The sequence below is a fragment of the Euwallacea fornicatus genome, chromosome 26, assembly GCF_040115645.1.
Source record: "Euwallacea fornicatus isolate EFF26 chromosome 26, ASM4011564v1, whole genome shotgun sequence".
In the NCBI taxonomy this organism is placed as follows: domain Eukaryota; kingdom Metazoa; phylum Arthropoda; class Insecta; order Coleoptera; family Curculionidae; genus Euwallacea; species Euwallacea fornicatus.
The window spans coordinates 1,871,267-1,893,039 of NC_089566.1; the positions used below are offsets into that span (position 1 = coordinate 1,871,267).

Consider the following 21,773-nt stretch of genomic DNA (forward strand, 5'->3'; position numbering starts at 1 on the left):
TTCGTAAGAATTTATTTCCCTTGATTTATATCTTTTTAGGGGTATGTAAAAAATTAGATGTATATAAATTTAATCCTTTCGCGACTGTATAATAATTAGGATAGAAAGTCCGAAATATTTTAAAGAATATAAATAAACACACGTTTCATGCAGTTTTCAAAAAATGTCAAACATGTGTTCCTAAAAATAAACATCATTTTGAAAACCTGGATTAGGTTAATGTTAATTTCACCATAAGTATAAAAATAACTTTTTTTATTTTGTTTAAACAATAACTTCATTAATTAACTCTCAAGTAAATTATTGTAGGAGTTGATTCTTGCGGTGACAATAACTGTTTTGAATAGCGGCGGGCTGCCGAGGTGATGATCCGCTTAGAAACAATTTAAATTTTGTAATTTTTTACATAAAATGTATGTAAGACACCATTGGAAGGGAAAAAAGTTATTTCCACCTGCGCTAAAACCAATATGGCCGCCATAGGAGAATGAACAGTGATGATGATATATGAAAACTAATGCGACGTGACTGACAACGAATGCACGGGTGGACAACTTCCAATAAATTCCCATAACAATGTTATTCCGGAAATAAAAAACTATTTTTGTTCCAAGAATTTCCACCACTTCTTTAAAAACGCAAGAATTTGGTTTTTTGAAAATAACTCAAAAAACTTGAAACGGATTTCAAATCATCAAAATGGCCATTATATTTTCTTCAACTTTTTTCAAACATCCAATGATTTTTCTAGCCCTTATAGTTTTCAAGGCACCATTACATGCAGAACCCGCTTGGGAAACACTGGATAAACAAAATTATTCAAAAAATTGTGGCAAATGCAATTTGCAACGATGTAAAGACTTTAGCAAATACGGTTCGCATCCTATTTTGTTTTAAATATAAGCCAGTACGCACTGCATTGAATTAAAAATAGTACTGGGTCAATCAAATTTAATGCTCCACCCATTTTTTACGGAAACTGGTGGGCTTAGCAAATTAATTTTTTGGCCACATTAAATAAGAAGACGTAAGCTAAAATAATTGCAAAAAACATTAAAATATGGAGAGTCATGCTCGGCGTCGCGACGCCGACGCTATGCTTTTTTCAGCATGGTTTTTTTCTTCACAAATGTGAATCGATATATTCTAAACAGGTTTTGTATAATTTCTTTTTAAGTTTCGAATCATTTGAAAGCTACAGAAGAAATAAATATTATCTTATTAGGTACCTATCTATATTAATATATAAGATGAATTGAAGTTTTTTTATACAACATTGGTTTAGAGCGTACTGATGCTCACATTTTTGAAAGAAAAGCATGTTTCTGAAAAAAATATACCGTCGGCGTCGCGACACTGTTGTTCGATATTTTAATGTTTTTAGCATTTATTATAGCTTAAGTCTCTTATTTAATGTGGTAAAAAATTACTTTGCTGAGCCCATCTGTTTTCGTATACATAAAATGGATGGGGCGTCGAGTTTGAATGACCCTGTACATTCACAGCCACTTTTTTTAATTCAATGAAATATTATTGTATACGCATGTCTTAAAATTTAACTCGCCGTTACATAATCACTGAACAGTAACTGTCCGGCATGCCAAACACAATAGAATGCAGATCTGCATTAATCAGTAATAAGGGGGTAGTAGATACAAAGCGTCGTCTGCCACGTATAGGTACAGGGGTAGACAACTGGAACCAGGAACTTAATGCTACATACACATACCCTCGTACCTACAGCCAAACTCATGTTGTTCCGTCTGCATGCGGCACGTGAAACAGATCTTTTATAATTTTTGGAGACGGTTCTATGGACTCTATTATGGATATGTTCGATTTTGAGCATTTAATTAGTTCAAAACTTTGGGAGAGTATTAAATTATGATTCTGAGCAGCGAAGGCTGTTTTTTAAATATGAAAAGCGGGTAGCCCTCGTAGGAGTCGTCTCAAGTGAAATGTGACGCAATAATATAGGGTGAATGCCCTCATGAAACCTAGACGTATTGGTAAAAACTAGACAGGGGAAACCACCCTTAGACCTTCGTACCCTCTAGCGTCCATGCATCAGCTGGTCTTAAATATATGATTTTTCCCCTATTGTTCAGACGTGAATGGATGCATGTCTCGTTTTATTTTTGATTAAGCTTTTACTTTTACTTTTAATTGTATTTGTATACTGCGCAGCTACATTTCGCCTTTGCGCACAATCAAATTTGCCTATTGCGCACAGCGAAAAAACAACGTTTTTTTTTTGTCCTCTTTAAAAAATTCCCGTCAGCTACTTAAGTACATAGGTACGTTATATACAATCATCTACATGTATGTGCCGGACAGACACGCAAGCCAACACAAATGCAACCCCTTTGACAACGAAACCGACGCCATTCGAAGCGAGGGGTGAGAGTGCCCATGCGCAGGAAAGAAGTACAAAATTGAGGAGCGCGCGTTTTGCAGGCGTCGCGTTCGCGTCGTTTAATTCAGAATTTAGTTTAGATTTAGTTAGTTTAGTTTAGTGTGAAAACTGACCGAGTAGCGCGAAGGCGGGTGTCGTTTTAGTTCGTTTTTATTTTTTTATTTTAGTTACTTTCCTTTTAGTTTCGCTTTTAGTGCCCCGACTGAGTTCTGGATTCAAACTGAACATCCTTGTGTCACAGCGCATCGTTTCGGTTACAGCAAACACCCGACGACTATAGCATAAATAACATTATATAGGTAAGCTGCTCCTGTCGTTGTTTTCCCCGAAGAATCGATAATTCACATGGGCACGATCAACAACAGTAATTTTAGCGTTAATAATGGATAATTATGTGGGAGAATTATCCGGGGTATCTGCCCTAGTGAGTACACGTATAATCCCGACTTCCGCTATACGTAGGTATTTTTAGAACTAAATTCAGAGTTCGGACTCTGATAAACGTATACGTTTACGTTATGCCCTCTTAAGATTCAAATTTTTCAACAAACGGATGTTTATGTGTTATTCTTGTGAATGTGGAATGTGGCATCATTTGCAGGCAGTTTTGTGCCCTGACACCTTATTTTTCACTTTTTTACCCTCGTTCTGGGAACTAAAATAACCTGATCCAAAAATAAATCATCATATTTTCACCAAATTGTGCGCATACTAGGAAGTTCAGACTGAGCACAACTCACACAGAAAATATTTCAAAATCATTTGCACAGATCACAACCCGTACCGGACTTTTTCCACGTAGCTGCTCATTTTCCCTCCTATTTTCCGGATTATTGAGGTTAAAATTATAAGAGCAGACTTTGGTAAAAGTGCATGGGATTTACGAGCCTAAAAATAGACCAGACACATTTTTTTACATTAACACTAAAACAAATAATACCGGTATACATACATATACGTTTGTATGACGTAGATCACCGTACATGATCATTTTGGCGTGCTCTACAGTATTAAATTATTTTAATTAATTTAAATTATGCATGTACAGGGTGTTAGGGTGAGGGCGTATACAATAAAACAGCTCTATGCCAGCCACAAGAATTACTGTCCAACCGATTACTCGGCTTTAAAAAAGGTTAAAATTCTTCAATTTGGAATTTTAGGGGTGAAATTTATCGAGGTTATATTTTTAAACTGGCAAAAACGCTATATACCTGAGTTGTACATAATCATGTCTGGCGCATTTCAGCTTTAAAGATGTCTATATACATTTGTTATCTGGAAGGAATCGTTTGCCAAATTGGCCGAATTGATTTAGGGACATCAGAGATCACATTTGTGGAGGCTTGCTGTGCAGGGTGTCAATTTTTCGACACTTGCAGTGTACCTCCGTTGTAATTACAATGCGAGGGTTGGGGCATTCGCTAACCTGTCACCTTTTTGTGGATAAAACCATGCTACTAACAGATTTATCATGCCCTCCTCGGTTTTTGAGATACAGGGCGAAATTGAACATTACGCATTTTCACACCTTATATTGGACAGTATCCAGTGGCGTATTCAGTTTTTTCCTAGGTGCCCCAGTTTTATAAGAAAATTACCGAAGTTTAGATTTCTTAAATGAGATATCCTGCACGTTAACTGCTAGTTAAATTTTACACCTCAAGACCTTTCCAGAAATATATAATTGTCGGCGCTTTATTTCGAATCGAAAGTGGAAATTTACATTTCTTTTTAAACGAGCTTTAAATTGCCAGTAAGGAGTGATATTATTTTACTTGTTTTACATTGACAGATATTTGGGAAAAACTCGAGACTCTATCTTTACCGATTAGAGGCTGAATAGGTTTACGTGTGCTTATTAAATTTGCATTAACAATGAAAAACTAATAGCCTGTAGATATTTGTCGAAATGATTGCCATTTTCCTTTATACAAAGCTAAAACATTTGTGCAATTTCACTTAAGGCATTTAAAGTTTTTACGGGGTGATTTCGTAGACATTGAAATGCTAAATGGGTAGTCTCCCGAAGTTCCTCTACTGTTCTGCACCGATTTTGTATATTTCGTTTTTCATAAGCTCACCATATATCAAAAATCATGCTTTTTCAGTAAAATAATACCACTTCTTACTGGCAACTGAAATCCGTTTAAAAAAATATAAATTCTCTTCGATTTCAAACAAAGTGCTGATTATTATATCTTGATAGAAAGCTCTTAATAGAATCTAACTAGCAATTAAAATGCAGAGTGTCCCATTAAAGAAATTTTAACTTTGACAATTTTCTCAAAAATGGGGACACCTGGGAAAAAACTAAGTCATCCACTTGATTTTATGTAAAAAATGTATAAGATTCCTTTTTTACTTAGTCGATAATTTATAAAATAATTAAATTGCAATAGATGTGTGAAAATGTCTAATTTACAATTTCACTCTGTAGTTCGAAAACCAAGACGACCATGATAAATCCGTTCTTGGCATGGTTTGTTTTATAAATAAAGTGTCACAGGTTTGCGAAAACCCAAACCTTCGAACTGTAATAATAACGAAGATACACTACAAAAGTGTCGAAAAATGAACACCCTGTACAATAATTCCCGATATGGTACCAAAAGCTTATAACGATAGTGCCATTTATTGGTTTCTTTTTGAAGTTAATATCAAAATGACTTTGTTGATTTTTTAAAAATAATTATTGCTTTATTCTAGTGAAATATACCCTTCGATTATTTGCAGAAAATAATTTCAATTAAATTACCGCTTCGGCTTGTGTGAAGTTTTTTTTTAAGTTTCTTACTTCATGCTTTGGCGGCCATTTTTTTATTTCTTTTTAAACTGACTTTTTAACCTGTATTCATAAAGGAAGTTCTTAAAACTGGCATGCTTGTGGATAACAAAACCTATCCAAGTGCGCATCCAAGGCTCATAGTCGAAAAAATTGCTGCTATTGCCCAAATTGTGCGTGAAAACGCAATAACCTTAAAAACTCCAGATTTCCCAAAATTCACACGTAATCATAGAGAATCCAAAGCATCCGGAAAGAGTTGCTGTTTGGTGTGAATTTTGGAGTGAGGGTATTACTAGTCCGAACTTCTTTCAAGGTTCGGTAAGTGGAGTGGGCTACGGACACATGGTAATTGATTTTTTGTGCCCGCAAACAGTCGATTTAGACTTCAATGGGGTTTGGTTCCAGTAGGATGGAGCAATGTGTCATAGAACCAGAGAAACGATAAATCTTTTACATACCAAATTGCCGTGTTCAGTTGGTTTGGAGAAATTAATTGGCCATCGCGCAGCTGCGATTTGACCCCACTGAATTACTTATAGGGTTACGTTAACGACCCCTAAACAATTAAAGTACTTAGAGGAAACAGTATTCAAATTCTTCGTGAAATATGGTGAAAAGAATGGGGTCCTATCCAGCCAGCCGCGGCGGTCACTTAATTGAAATCATTTTCGGTAAATATTATATTACATTAATATATATTATATTATATGAATATTTATTGAATAAAGCACCAATTATTTAAAAATAGTTAACAATGTAGTTTTAATAGTAACTTCAAAATTAAACCAACAAATAGCCCACCCTTTATTAGGGAACTACTTCGACGACTTGAAGCATGTTTAGAATCTCAAGGAGGACATTTTGAACATCTGTAAATACCACTCTCCTAATGCGATAATAAATATTTATTTTCTGTGTGTGTCTACACGCAATTAAAAGTGTGGAAATTTATTTTTAAATACTCATCTGAAATGCACTTCACAATCTCTTGGTTTTAAGTATAGCATATGCTATATCAAATGTGTCTAGAGTTCGACTAGGAACTCAAACATATACATTCTGTACCATTTAAAAAATTGCAAGTTCATTTCGTCATAGCTTTACGCACCATTCTGCACATTTTATGATCACTTCAGTTTATGGCCACACGCTCAGCCCTCCGTATTTCTATTAAAACTTTTTTTTTAATTCCTACAAAGTTTGTGAGATAATTGCTGTGAACTCTACTGTGAGACAGTTTGTATTTTAGAACAGAACCGTTTAATATGTAAATTTTGAGAACAAAATTGTATTTTTGTTGTAAAAATTTCACCATCGATGTAGCAGTTGAGACTCAGAATTTATGTAACTCAGAATGTTATTTAAAATTTTTCTTAGTCAGTGACCATGAGTCACGCCAAAACGTCAAACTAAACGGAAAAACGGAAAATTGCAGCACGAAATTTATACAAAACAAATAAAAGTATTTTTACTGCCCATTGAAAAAATAAGTTATGGATCAGGAAGTTATATGGTTCAGATGGGCGTTAGAAAACTTCTTCAGGAGTCTACATGGCTTGAAAAGTTGGAACTACGAACGTGGGAATATCGCTGTAATTAAATTTCTGGAATGTATAAAGAAAACACTATGTGAGAGATAGAGTAATGACTTCAAAATTTGACACTTCAGTGCTGGAAAAGTTTTAACAATGATATTTACATTAAGCACGTACAAAGAAAACTATGCGCGTTGACACACGCAAAATTTGCCATATACCTATTAGCCAAGACCCAGAAGGTAGAGATCCGCGGACGTACCTCTTGGACTTCTTTAACAAGATAAAAATGCGTATATGAAAATTGAGGGCCAAGCGAAAAAGAAAATAAATTAGCAGTAAATTTAGAAAGAAATAATGTTTGTTGGATAAAAAATGTATGTATGCTGATGTATCATTTTTTTCCAAAAATTACAGACCTGTGAACGTCTCCAGGAATTTGATCATTCGTGCTCTTAAAAGCTGAAGATTGTTAAGTTGTAAAAGTCTGTATAATTAAAATTACAAAAAATGTATAGAAATCATACTCTATCTGTTAAAAATGATCTCATAGCCGCATCGACCTGATTTATCACCCCTGTAATTTCCCAAAAGTCAGCATAAATGCTCTAGGAAATTAGAAGATTGTAATATAAAAAATTTCACTATATTTAAAAACTATTTGCGCAGTGTCTGATAAGAAATATGCAATGAGCCTCTCAGTCTTATATTAGAATATGAAAATCTCTAAGTGTCTCTCCGACAATTTTTCAAACAAGTCGACACATACTTTTTTGATATTTTTAAGATTGTAAATTGTAAAATCTCTCTGAATCTAAGGAAAACTTCATTCGGTTTGATTAAAAAAAATAATAATAAATATCTGTACTTATACTATTGCCTTTTTGGGTTCCTTACTGACTTTGAAATATTACATAATCAAATGATGGTTACATATAGCGTATGTCTACGAAATCGTCGAGGAGAGATTTATTTCAAAATACAAAAATTTGCGGTGAAAGTATACTTTTCATGAAATATTTATTTTGCATACAATATGAATTTGCAATCATTGGTTGTTTAACCGAGAGTAACCACAAAATTCCCATTTTTAATACAATTGTGTGTATATTTTTTCAGATTCAGGGAGAGAGCCAAGTTTCCTTTAGTTTGATGTAAAACAACCTGACATTCAGATCCGAAAAGGCTGCTTAGACGGCACTTTTAAAAAACCAAAATGCCGGCATTTCCGTTTTAATTTTAATTATCAGAAAATAATGGGGAGAGGTAGAAGTGAGAATGTACAATACGTTCTGTATAACGCAATACTTTTCGCTCTAATTTTGATTATATCGCCTCCTCTATTCCACATATTTAGCACGAAATGCTCACCCACGAGAGTTCATCTATAAGTAAGAAAAAATTAATATGATTTGAGATATTTTCGTTAAACGTTCACACCTGGCTTATTTTGAGCTTCCTGCTTTGTATCGATTTAGTTTTTTTTCTACAACTGACTGTAGATCTTTTCAGTAATCCTTTCGATATCGTACGCATTTTTATTGAAAATTAAGTTTGGAATTTTTAGCTTTAATGCGAAGATCGGTGCAATGAATATAAAGTAAATTGTAAAATTACAACATGAAAATTTATAAGCAAATATCACCGGATTTATAATGCAGGTACTTTTATTAATTTAAATTTAAAATTTTAAAAGGTTAACTTTTCTTATCTGCATTTTAGAACATTAGTCATGTTCACTTTTATGTGTATTATTGGTTATATTTTTACTCTTGAATGGGCATATGTTTGCTTTCCTTTCAAAAATACTATCCTATTACATCTTCGATGTCCTACAGGCGTATCATGGACTTTTTTCTGTGTGACGCCTGAATTTTCTATAGTAAAATAATCTATTTGTCTTGTTTTTATTTCTTACTTTTTCACTTCAAATAAAACACCCCACATATTTGCTCAGGACCTAAATTTGCAACTACATGTTGCATAAAAAACATTAAACCAAAAACAATAATTCGTTTGCAAATTTCCACGTTGAAATGTTATTACTTAATTCATATTCATCGTACTTTATTACTATGTAAACGCTAAAAACTTCAAACTTTAATTATTTCCCGTAGAAAATAAGCTTCAGTTAGCAAGCAACTAATGCTAGTAAGCATGCTGCATAAACACAGTTATTGAAATGTTTACAAAATTTCCATAAAAAGTTAGAAAATTCAAAAATCCCCTTCACAGCACCTAATGAAAGTTCAGTTTTTAATTTATTTATTTACTTAATTAATATTTAAATGTATACAATCACGCAAATTCCTTTAATGTGCGTGTCGAATAAGTGAAATAGTTGTACACTTTTTTATTTTTATTTTGCAGCATTTAGACGAGATTTCTTTTATGTGTGCCGATCTAGGCCAATGATTCTGCTAGAAATCAAATTTCAGGCATGACTTTTTTTAAAAAGGGCTGAGGTACTTCCTATTTACGCGATAACTAAACGAGAAACGAGATCTTTCTGAAAATACCTAAGGAAAACACCGCATATTTTTTTTATTGTCGTAATAAGACATGCACAAAGTTGAAAATCTGCCCTTTGGCAGAGTATTTGTCCTTCTTACTGTGCATGACATTAAAAAAAAAATTCTAAGATCAGTACTCGCCAATGATTTTAGAAAAAATTTACTTTCAAAATCTGTTACCTTGAAGGACAAGGATCCAAATATATCTTAAATGCGAGCTCTCAAAAATGTGCCGTTTCGATTATTTTTGTGAACTCTAGTTGATTATACATCGGTACGTCATAAGAATTTGAGACGATTTTCTGCATGCTCTTGATTTTATAAAAACACGTGAGAGTGATAATAAAACTTTTGCCAGTGGTTATTGGTAAAAAAGAAAAAAATGTTATTCACCAATTCCATTGGACGAAATGTTTATTTTCGCCTTCACGTGTTCCTATATAATCGGGAACAGGATATATATTTGGAAAACATAGATTTAACTCGGATTACGTTTGGATTTAACATTCTTTTCGAACATCTGCTAAACGTCCTAATAAATCATTTTTGTGAACTCTAACGCCGTTAGTTTTTTTCTTTTTTCACGCATATAATTGAATATGTGTTCTTTTTTCAGCTACCTATTAGAAGAAGACATCCGTAGAAAGTCGTCCACAAGACTGGAACCGACTGATTACCAAGTAAAAAACAACAAAATCTTGCACAAGAGCTACTCGTTTTTCGTCGAACCCTGTCCCAACAAACCAGCACCATTGAAGACTTAATAAAGAAATTTTCAATTACTACTTTTAATTTGAGCGACGATAAAACAGCCACGGCCAACAAGAATATGATGTCAAACGGGTTGGACGCCCAGCAAAACGGCGGAAGTAATAATGTTGGTGGGGGACAGGAGGAATCTAAGACAAATTTGATAGTAAACTATCTGCCACAAACAATGACGCAGGAAGAAATAAGGTCGCTATTCTCCAGTATCGGCGAAGTTGAAAGTTGTAAACTTATTAGGGATAAAGTTACAGGTATGTATCTTTATTACTATGTATATGTTTTTTCTTAAATAATTCATGATTTGCGTACTAAAATATAGTAATTTACCAGTTTACATATTAAAGACGTACACAAATACAGAAAATCACAATTTAGTTGTTACATATAGTGCATTCCAACGAAAGACGCAAACGAGCCAACCTGAATTGTTGTTACCGTGAACTTAAAAAACACGCCAAGAAAGAAATCTATTGACATAAGTCAATCAAGTGTCACATTATCAAACAGTGTCGCCACCGCCGCTTGTGTCAAAAATTTCAAATTAGAAAACGCATCGAGCAGCACTTTGTTCAAAAGGTCCTTTATTCTTTATTAAGGATTGTATTTGAGATACTTAGTAATTTTTTTCAAAAAAAAAAAAAAACTAAATGTATAAAAAAGAAAAATGAACCACCAAAAACAGTATTTAATAGAACTGAACCACGCAATAAACGTTCAGTACTGCCTCTAGGCCAAATGACAGGTACTAACGTTCCTCCATTTTACAGTCATACCTAGTGTAGAGTTAATAATGAAAAACTTATTATTTATTGTCTGTTATTTTTTAGATTTTATTCAAACAGGCTCGAGCAGAGAATAAAAGGACGTTTGCAACAAGGTGATTAACTCTTTCAGTTTGAAAGTTTTGTCACTAAAAATGTTGGGGACAAAGAACGAAAGTGGTACATTGGATTCTTATATGGAAAGGCCTTCTTAAAACAACAGTTTTGTGCACCATAATTTTAAGTTTATGATAACTTAATAATACAGGGTGGCTCGCTTTCGCTAAAACACACTATACACCTATAACCACGTCATAAAATTTATCTATTTTATGTTCGAAGTCTCAAAAAAATCTTACTAGAAAAACAAATTTAGAACTGGATGGCGGGATTAACCCGAATGAATGGTATCAATATGAATCATTAACCGGAAATATGATTTTACCCCTATTGCGAAGGACTGAAAAAATTATATCGCACAACTTAAAGAGAATATCATTTAATATCGGGCATTCAATCGGAAAAGTTGTTATTGAAAATGCTAACTTGCCATTTCCGTTGTGTTTGCAGTTTCCTTAATTGTACTATTTAAGTCGCATTTTGTTAATAGAGCGCAATTAAACATAGCGTAATAACAGAAATTGTACTTACTTTCGCACTAAACATTGCCATTCCTAATTTCTAACATTCGAGGAGGTCTTTCCTCAACTAATAAATTTTATTGTCTTTAGAAGTACCAATCAGAATTACTTTCATATATTTCCTTGCAGAAAAAAGGTCGGCTCTTAAACTAGGATCTACAGATGAAGGTACAATAAACATATATTCTATTGGGGATTACTAATTCTTTAAAAGGGCCGGTTTTGCGATCTCGATACCAATCGCTGCTTTATTGATAATCGATTGAAAAACTGGTCCTACATTTTCCCAAACTTCCGGGTGGCAGTCAAGGTGTTTGCCGAAGTATTACTTGTTCTTATTACTATTCAGACATGCATTTCTAACAAAGCTTATTCATCATTATTAAACTATGTATTCCACACACCGTTTAATCATGTGCCAGTAGATAATTGTTTTTTTTAATAAGAGTGTTTTGAGAAATCCTTTGGCAATAACTTTTAGTACTACCTCTAAACCAAAATTATATTTTACCGGCAGCTTTGTATTATCTACCGCGGTACGCATCACAGCAACCTCATGTAGATCAAAGTGCATATTTAAATACTGACATTTTCGTTGTATATTCATAAAACTTGTATGTAGCAATTTGCTATTTAAGAAATAAATATATATACTGTAAATTATTTCAATTATTTATAACATTGAAGTGCTGTGCATATCGTAGGTGGTATACTGAAGTAGATGGGCTTAGAGAACAACTAACATCAAATAATGTAGTGTCCAAATATGCAACCATTACTAATTAAGTTTATTTGTAATAATTACAGGACCTACATAGTAGGTATCAATAATAATAATAGAATCATTCCGTTGTCCCACTCCAATACGTTAATTCATTAGTTCTGTAGACTGGAACTGAATAATATGTGTATTTCGAGACATACCTTATAAAGATCTCCCTCGAATTTGATAATTGGTTTGGTGCACATTAGTGAGTCTGCAATACCGGGTTCGCCTTAAATAATCAAATGTACGCGGTGTCTCAAATTCGATGGTGTTACGGAATATCTCATTTATATTTATATAACAAAACAATGCATAAACATGTACTTAGTAATTCTTCGCCTGCCAATTTGTATATTTTTTTTCGGATCAGATTGTGGTAATTAGGACGTAAATCCGAAATTAAACGTCAGGCCATAAAAACTGTAGTTTATCAATTCGCTGGGAATACCATTGTGCTTCCCCTTTGAACAAAAAAGTGAGTCACCTTTTCATTAGCACGTGCCATTTAAAATGTAGGGGAGACTATCATGTATGCAGGGTACCGAAACAGTGCCGTATTCAAATTTAAAATCGTTATGTCTGGGTTTATGGCAAATTTAAAAGTGAATATTATGAAAGTCTTTACGACAGAACCGTTTTTTTGCAAAAGTTTCTACGAGGCTTATTTTGGGACTAAAGCGATGATTCATACTTTGAAGTCAAATGTAGATTATACACTACGGCTCTGAATGGATACTTCCTTCCCCATCACTGAAATGTGACTCGAGGACGTACCTACGTAGCGCATGTACTGTGTTGCTACGTTGCCTCATGGTACAGGGTCATTCAGTATATCTATTATGTTGACCCATATGATAATGAAATTAAAGGTAGCAAATTCGGCTGATATGAAAGTGGTCCATATTTAAACTGGATCTGTGATACAGACATACCAATAATAGAAAGAAAAAAACGATTCTTTGCAATCTGACGCAGAATATTTGTTCGATTTGTTTCATTTCAAATTTTTGTAGTTACCGCTTTTGTAGTTCATTAATTATTTACTACTCACATTATATTAGAACTACTGGATAGGTAGTGTTTACCCGACCTCGACCATGTTTGTGTTGTATGCGTATCTACATATTAACATTTTTCTAACTTCCGTAAATAATTCTCTTCTTTAAGTCGATTTTACCCACTAACATTTTTTTGCATCAGAATGCATGTATAATTCATATAGATTTTATTGGATTTACAATACATGTTAAATGGATTTACCTCTTTCCAAAAATCAAGATTATGTGAATTATAAATGCTCGAATACGTTATATTTAACTAATTACTAATAGATACAAAACCTATACAGGGATGCGCATGATATGATTTATTGATGTTTGGAAAACATCGATTTTTCTATTTCGATAACACGATGTTATTAATTTGATGTTATCACTTAACATCGATATCTTTTCCCTAAGTCTCGAATTCTAATGCGTCTACATAGTATAAGAAATTTGTTAAATTACAAATACTCTAATATACGCACATTCCTAGATGACATGGATACATAGGTCCATGTAATTTACAAATTAGCAGCGTTTTAGGATTCTTTGCTTCTGCCTAATGTAAGGAATAACGAGAGATTTGTTCAAAATAGGTTTTTCAACTATTCAACTTCGATGTTTTAAACATTTTTCATATCCATCCCTCGTTGCACGAGATTTGTCACAGAATCGGAATAGTTCGGATGTTACCGAATGAAATGTCATATCAACTTCGGGCTTTTTACACTGTAAACTGTCAGTCCATACCTCAGAGAAATATGGATGATCCCATGGCTCTGATTTCAATTCGTGACTTCATCATTCACGCAGCAAGATGAGAGTGCAAATGTTCCAAGGAGAACAGCGCTACGTCATAATATCATCGTTAAAACGATTTTATTCAAATCTATACATTTTTGTGTTGTTAAACACTATTTTATCTCCAAATTCCAAGTAAGGTTTGAACTTTTGATACCCCTATTTTTTCCAACGGGTATGTGCACACTAAAGCTACATTTTTACATTCCCATCGTCTCAGCCTTATACATCGAGCTTGATACCCGTCAGAATTTTAGAGATGTCGAATTTAAGACCTGTCAAAAATCGACACAAGTATTGTACTCTTGATGGAGTTTTATTCGAACTCGTTCCGATTATTGAGACAAATCTTGGATATGGGTTGTATTTACACATACCTGGTAATATTTTGTACACTGTTTAATTTGCTAGTTAACTTTATTTTTAACTTAGTTTTTTGGGTTTATTTTGTGTTATTAACATGTGTTTTTTTCGAAATTGGATTTCCAACAGTTCCTGGGGTTATCACTAGTCCGTTGCTTACAGGGCAATCACTGGGCTACGGATTCGTGAACTACCACCGGCCAGAAGACGCTGAAAAAGCTATCAATACTCTTAATGGGCTAAGATTACAAAATAAAACTATCAAGGTAAGTTTTTCAAGTTTGGGAATCCGATTGGGACTCGTACTTTTATTTGATAAATCCATCCTTGAGACTCGCGCTTAAAACGTGCAAATCGTTGTCGTGGTCACCGACAAGCCTCAATGTAGGATTTAGAATCAGCTCCCGATCAGAATTCTGCATTTTTAAATTTTGTGTATCACTATTTTGTGTTGTAATTCCTTACCATGCTTCGAATAGGATGGGTATTTTTCGTTAAGTTTGGTGTGTTTTTTTGTCAGTTTTTAGCCTTGGTTCCGTCAGAAATTTGCAAAGAAATTTATATTTAACAACTAGTCGCAGAAAAATCACACGTTAAGGAATTGTGACCCGTCAAATCGCTACTCGGAAAATTGCATACCTAAAGTTTCTATACACATTGCTAATACGACCTTTGTTTTGGCAACGTTCCTCGGAAACGATCGTCACCATATGTGAATACGTGTGCCAAATCGATAAATTATATACAGACAATTTGGAAAAAAGTACCTAATGTAAATTTAGGGATTAATAGGCCTGATTGTAGGGAAAAATATAGATTTATTAAACATATGTATGTTTGTTCACGCTTAGTTATTGATATACAGGGTGCATGTTAAAGTTTTCGAGTACATAGAGTACATTTTTAAATCGATGTTGTTCCTAGTTATTTTACGATCTATCTATCCCTAGATTTAGCACTTCTTTCTGAATCACCAGGTACCGCATAAGTGCAAGGTTGTAATTAAATTAAGAAATATATTAAAAATCTTTAAAAAAAAACTTTGTATTGTTCGAATACAGACTATTAATCATTTCGTTTAGGTAGGTACCTACTTAAATAGTGTAGTCATATAGTCAAGTTTTTAAAATTATTTGTAAAGCAGTAGGCCGAAGAATCATTACTTTTCTCCACTATTTTCTTCGTATGCATACCCGCAAGATGCACAAAATATTTCAATTTAAAATTTTCACAGACTACCGCTTTGCAAAAACAAATCAATGGGATATGTAGGTTCTTAATTTTATTAATTAAAAGAAAAATATAGAATCTACATTAGCTGCTCATAAGAAAATCACTATGAGGTTTCCTTCATTGCAGGTGTCATATGCACGACCGAGCTCAGAAGCAATCAAAGGGGCCAATTTGTATGTGTCTGGATTACCTAAGAATATGACCCAACAAGATTTAGAAGCCTTATTCAGCCCATTTGGTAGAATTATCACTTCTCGCATACTATGCGATAATATCACCGGTTAGTATCATTTTATGTTGTTCTTTTGTCTAATTCTCTGAATCGCTAATAAGAAGAAGTACTTATGTGCTTAGATTAAACAATTAACATTCATATCTATTAGATATAATGCTTCTTCTGATTAATTTGGCTGAAAGTAAAAGCATATGGGGTGGTCCAGGAAGTGCTGGACGGACAATTAGGACAATTAAAAATGTTATCCGTTGATGTTTAGTATGAGTATACCCATATATAATTGTTTCACGTTATCAAAATATTCTAATTTTTAACATGTCCTAGGTACAACTGACGTTATAAAACTATATATCTTACGTCCATAAGTATTTAATGTGTTAAAGTGTATTAGAGATAAATAAACCTTAAGTGCAACTGGAAAAAAAGTATTAACGATAGGTATCCAGTATACTTTATCGGAAAACCTTAAACTCATACAACACAATTCGAACGGAAAAAATCTATGGTGTCGTCGTTCTACATTGTAATATGTTCGAAATAGTTCATCTTAATAAAAATCTGTTTAATTATGGGACCACCCTTTATACTGAATTAAATATAAAATTTACGCTACCAGCATGTGGACAGATGATTGCTCCTAAACGCTCCTAAAAATATGTTAAATCACTATATTTCCTAATATTAAACCAAGAAAGCATTTGAGAAACATAACTTAAATATCTATATACAGGGTGAGTCTTAAGTAATGGGACACAGAGCAACGATGGATTTATGACATAAAAACAATGCAATATAGCTAAATTTATGTTATACCAAAAGTTGATAATAACTAAGATACAGGGTGCCAAAGTTGAAAAATGAAATCAAATTTTCTTTAATATCTCTGGAACAGTTCGTGCTAATTTTACGAAATTTCTTATATAGGGGTTTTTGGAGATGATCAATTCAAATTTATCGACGATTTCGGTGTATCTTCTAGAGGGTGCCACAATCGACAATTAGGAGTCATTTAAACCATTTAAACTTTTTTGTGCCACGGCGTATGTCATTTTGTCCTCATAAAATTTGTTCCCCTATTTTTTCTAGTTAAAAAAGTTATACCTTATTGGTGTCGCTAGGAGCAACGGTTTTCGAGAAATTCAATTAAATAACTTAAATTCCCATTTTTTCTACTTGTTGACATGTAACAACATAATTTTTTTGTATTGTTAAAAAAGCACAAAGATTATATGACAACAATTTAATACCGTAGTTGGTCTTCTATTGATATATTTATTTAAGCTCCAAACGAATATTTTAACAATAACTAAAAAAATTAAAAATTAAACATATCTCCCTGTGACAATAAATGTTCGACGTGTCCACCATTTACTTGGATACATTTTGCAATTCTTTTACAGAACTCTGTACTTAGAGTTCCTCCAAAATTAACTAGGGAACCTTCTTGATGATGTGCCTCTGAATTTAAGGCAAGTAATGTTTTTTTGCAAGATGGCGCACCCGCACATTTTTCCTGTCCAGTGAAGGATTTCTTAAGTACACGTTTTGCCAATCGTTGTATAGGACGTGGATTTGAAATACCCTGGCCCCCACGGAGTCCCGACTTCAATCCTATGGACTTTTGTGTATGGGGTTACATGAAATCTTCCGTTTACCAAAATACAATAAATACACCTGAAAAATTATGAAACAAAATTCAAAATGCAGCTACATTATTTCGAAATGAACAATTGCTATTTAAAATAAAGAGGTCGTTCTGTAAAAGAATTGCAAAATGTATCCAAGTAAATGGTGGACACGTCGAACATTTATTGTCACAGGGAGATATGTTTAATTTTTAATTTTTTTAGTTATTGTTAAAATATTCGTTTGGAGCTTAAATAAATATATCAATAGAAGACCAACTACGGTATTAAATTGTTGTCATATAATCTTTGTGCTTTTTTAACAATACAAAAAAATTATGTTGTTACATGTCAACAAGTAGAAAAAATGGGAATTTAAGTTATTTAATTGAATTTCTCGAAAACCGTTGCTCCTAGCGACACCAATAAGGTATAACTTTTTTAACTAGAAAAAATAGGGGAACAAATTTTATGAGGACAAAATGACATACGCCGTGGCACAAAAAAGTTTAAATGGTTTAAATGACTCCTAATTGTCGATTGTGGCACCCTCTAGAAGATACACCGAAATCGTCGATAAATTTGAATTGATCATCTCCAAAAACCCCTATATAAGAAATTTCGTAAAATTAGCACGAACTGTTCCAGAGATATTAAAGAAAATTTGATTTCATTTTTCAACTTTGGCACCCTGTATCTTAGTTATTATCAACTTTTGGTATAACATAAATTTAGCTATATTGCATTGTTTTTATGTCATAAATCCATCGTTGCTCTGTGTCCCATTACTTAAGACTCACCCTGTATAAAGGAGTCCCAATTAAAAAATAACTTTATGTCACCACCCTATATATATAATTATGGAATGCGTTTATCATAGAAAGTTCAGTCGAATCAAAACACAATGCTAATAGGACCCGCACAGAACCATATTCATAAACACGTTGTTTGTAGCAAAATGAAAGGTCTGTTCCAATAAAGAGAAAAACCGATTTCGAACCGTTAGAAATATGCGCAGTTACCATTTGAAACTAGTTGAACATATTTTTAATCGTTTGTAACAATTTTGCATAATTCTAAATAGTCCGGAATTAATTTCTTTTCCTTTTGAAACAGAATTAAAGTTGCTACTTTCACTGCTTCCACAGGAAGGGGTGGGGCAGCAGGTATAAGTATAGTTAGTTTATTAAGAACGTATTCAGGCGTTTAGCCAAGTGCCGTTTCTATGCTGAATATATGTTTGGTTCTATAAATCTAAACCGTTTTGAAATTAACACAGTGAACAGCTATCGATAACCGAAGTGAAATTTAGACAATGTCTTTTTGCATTTAGGAGCAATAATCCATCTACGTATTAGAGGCGGACCCTGTATATTCAATAGAATTTTTTGAAGCAAATATTTTTATTTGTACGAGATGATCAAGTAAGAAGTCTTCCTATGACATTTATCTGCCTACTTCACCTGAACGTACACGATGTCGGAACATAACTTTGAATTCCTCTTCAAAATCACGACGTGTCTCTGTTAAAATATGAAATGTAGACCAGTGAGAGTTCAGGCTTTGAACATCTTGTACACTTTCTTAAATACGATTTTAATAAAAACGTTTGCTTTATTTAGAATAAAAATGCCACTATCACAGTAACATACATACAATATACATTAATATACGTTTTATTGATTATGCAATAATCAGTAAAAGTTTGTGTTATTTTATTATTATTTGAATTCGTAGCTTTGGGTTGTCCATTTTACTTTTCTCATTTCGTGTTACTGTTGAATTTGGCCTTGATATATTTTTGTTTTTATTTAAAACGGTTTTAGACTTCACTCATGTATGTCCACTGTCAAGTAGCTACACTTTTCCTTATTCTCCAATATTTATGTTGAATTCAATTGCTACTGAGGTTGAGATACAACGGTGCAGTCTTCAACTGTTATTTACGTCATTAGTTGTCTTACTGTGACCTACATTTTGCGTTTTTCTTCTTTTCCCTAGTACGTCAATTTGTCTCGGGGGCCGGAGAAAATTTACCTGGTACGTACCTGTCTTTCTACCATTAACACCAACTGAACACCATACCACCAATACGAACCCACTTTTGGTTGTTCTGTTTTTCGCTCTAAATGTTAATTGATAAAAATTGTTCGTGATAATGAGTATATGTAAAATTTTGCTCCAACGTCACCCCTCTGCCCCAAAATTGACGAACACATGAAAGTGATTTTAAATTAATATTTTTTTTTAGCGATATATTTTGATTTTACATTAAGCATGACACATTTATGTTGCCATTTTATTTCTTTCTTTATATTTTCGTTGATTTCGTTTAGTTTTATGTATAAAGAACAGAGCAATCACTACACGACATTGACTTATACACACATTTACAGACCATAGTGTATTCTCGTCGCCAAAGCACGGCTCCGCTCCAGCAGAACGTGGCACTGTGCTTAAACAGAACAAACCGATCTAACAAGACAATTCTTTATAATAGGCCTTTCCAAAGGAGTAGGATTCATTAGATTCGATCAGCGCATGGAAGCCGAGAGGGCGATACAGGAATTAAATGGTACCATTCCTAAGGGATCTACTGAACCTATCACCGTAAAATTTGCAAACAATCCCAGCAATAACAATAAAGCCATTCCACCGTTGGCTGCTTATCTTACACCTCAAGCCACCCGACGATTTGCTGGACCTATTCACCACCCTACTGGACGATTTCGGTAAGTTCCGGTCGTTATTGAACCTATTTCTCGTTCTCTCGACGTCAACATCTCCCTCAGAATATGAATCGATACGTTTCAGATATTCTCCATTGGCGGGCGACCTATTGGCGAATTCCATGTTACCCGGAAACGCTATGAACGGATCTGGATGGTGCATCTTCGTGTACAATCTGGCTCCAGAAACAGAGGAGAACGTCCTCTGGCAGCTATTTGGCCCGTTCGGAGCTGTGCAAAGCGTAAAAGTGATCAGGGATCTACAGACCAACAAATGCAAGGGATTTGGATTCGTCACGATGACAAACTACGACGAGGCTGTGGTAGCTATCCAATCTTTGAATGGTTACACGCTTGGCAATCGAGTACTCCAGGTCAGCTTCAAAACAAACAAAAGTAAAACGACATGAAGCGATGATTCGCTTTAGATATTTACACGCGTCGAGACGCCTCTCCGACACATTTCGCCGTTTTAACTTATTCCATTTTCTTTTTCGGGACGATGACTCGATGATTTTTAGGCAATTTGACGTGGCGGAACGTGCGGAGACGCGGTGGTATTGGGGCCCGGGGGCGCTGTTGGCGCGTCCCCCGTTTATTCTAGTACTTAAAAAAATACGAAGCTAGTCAGAAGTGCATTCGCGTTTCCTAAGCACATTGAGCGGTTCGACGTTCAATAACTATTAGTAAATTTGTAATGACTGTGCCATACCGTTTGTGTGGAACGAAAGACGCAATTCTTACGCTCTGTTGCTTACGGGATAGTATTTTGCTAGGTACCTCTTATGCAGTTGATTACTTACTATTGATTTCGATGTACCTATGCCTTAGGTGTTGTAGTAATTTATGTATTTAAAAGGTAGTGTTTAAATTTGTGTATTTGCTAGTCCCGGAATTTAGCCGCCGAATTCACGTGCGCACCTAATTCGGTGGTCTGTTCCGCATCTTAATGTCGTCGTAATTTGTGTTCGAAGCAGCGTGCTGCGTCGAGGGCGTCATCTATAGCTTTGTGATAGGGTAGCTTCATAGTTCTAGTGCCGTGTAGGCGCAGACTGACTCGTAAATAACTGGTAAAATAGTAATCGCCCTCGTCGCTGAACGTTGTTTTCCAGTTTTGGGTCGGTGGGCAACCGCGATTCTCTGATCTAGAAGTTCGCTACTCTTCTAACGTTGATTTGCCGAATTGTCGGGATAAGTCAACAGGTCGAAGCTACTCATCGGCCCACACGTATAGTGTGTTGTGTTCATTTGACAATTTTCGCTATAATTTCAATTTCTATTTATTTATTTTAAGAAAATCGATTCGTTTTATCTGAGTGTCTGCATTCACGCCGATAACAGTGCTTTGGCAAGGCCACAACAACCTTTTCTTTCGTTTTTATTTTACTTTTGTTTCATTTTCATTTTTTGTTTTTCGTCTCCACGGGATCTATCTTTTATTTCTTTATATAATTTATTAGTTTAGTTTCACTTTTATGACTATTTTTTATTTTATTTTCTCATTTTTCCGTTTTACACTACAGAATATCGATTAAAGTTTATTTATAATTTCTGGC

The 21,773-nt window shown here is 34.1% G+C and overlaps 1 protein-coding gene across 8 annotated transcripts in view; it reads left to right on the forward strand.

The window, feature by feature from the left end:
* Nucleotides 1-21,773, forward strand: part of LOC136347147 (ELAV-like protein 3) — a 29,854-nt gene extending 8,081 nt beyond the window's left edge. For 2 of the 8 annotated variants that reach the window (XM_066296873.1, XM_066296874.1), the window contains exons 2-8: nucleotides 9,869-10,271; nucleotides 11,552-11,590; nucleotides 14,525-14,661; nucleotides 15,755-15,908; nucleotides 19,490-19,528; nucleotides 19,989-20,220; nucleotides 20,303-21,773. In XM_066296873.1, coding sequence (XP_066152970.1) covers nucleotides 10,082-10,271; nucleotides 11,552-11,590; nucleotides 14,525-14,661; nucleotides 15,755-15,908; nucleotides 19,490-19,528; nucleotides 19,989-20,220; nucleotides 20,303-20,627 — 1,116 coding nt within the window. In that variant the 5' untranslated portion in view covers nucleotides 9,869-10,081 and the 3' untranslated portion in view covers nucleotides 20,628-21,773. Of the gene's footprint in view, nucleotides 1-2,468; nucleotides 2,716-9,868; nucleotides 10,272-11,551; nucleotides 11,591-14,524; nucleotides 14,662-15,754; nucleotides 15,909-19,489; nucleotides 19,529-19,988; nucleotides 20,221-20,302 lie in introns of those variants that run through there. The other 6 variants (XM_066296872.1, XM_066296875.1, XM_066296877.1 and 3 more) reach the window with 6 other exon arrangements.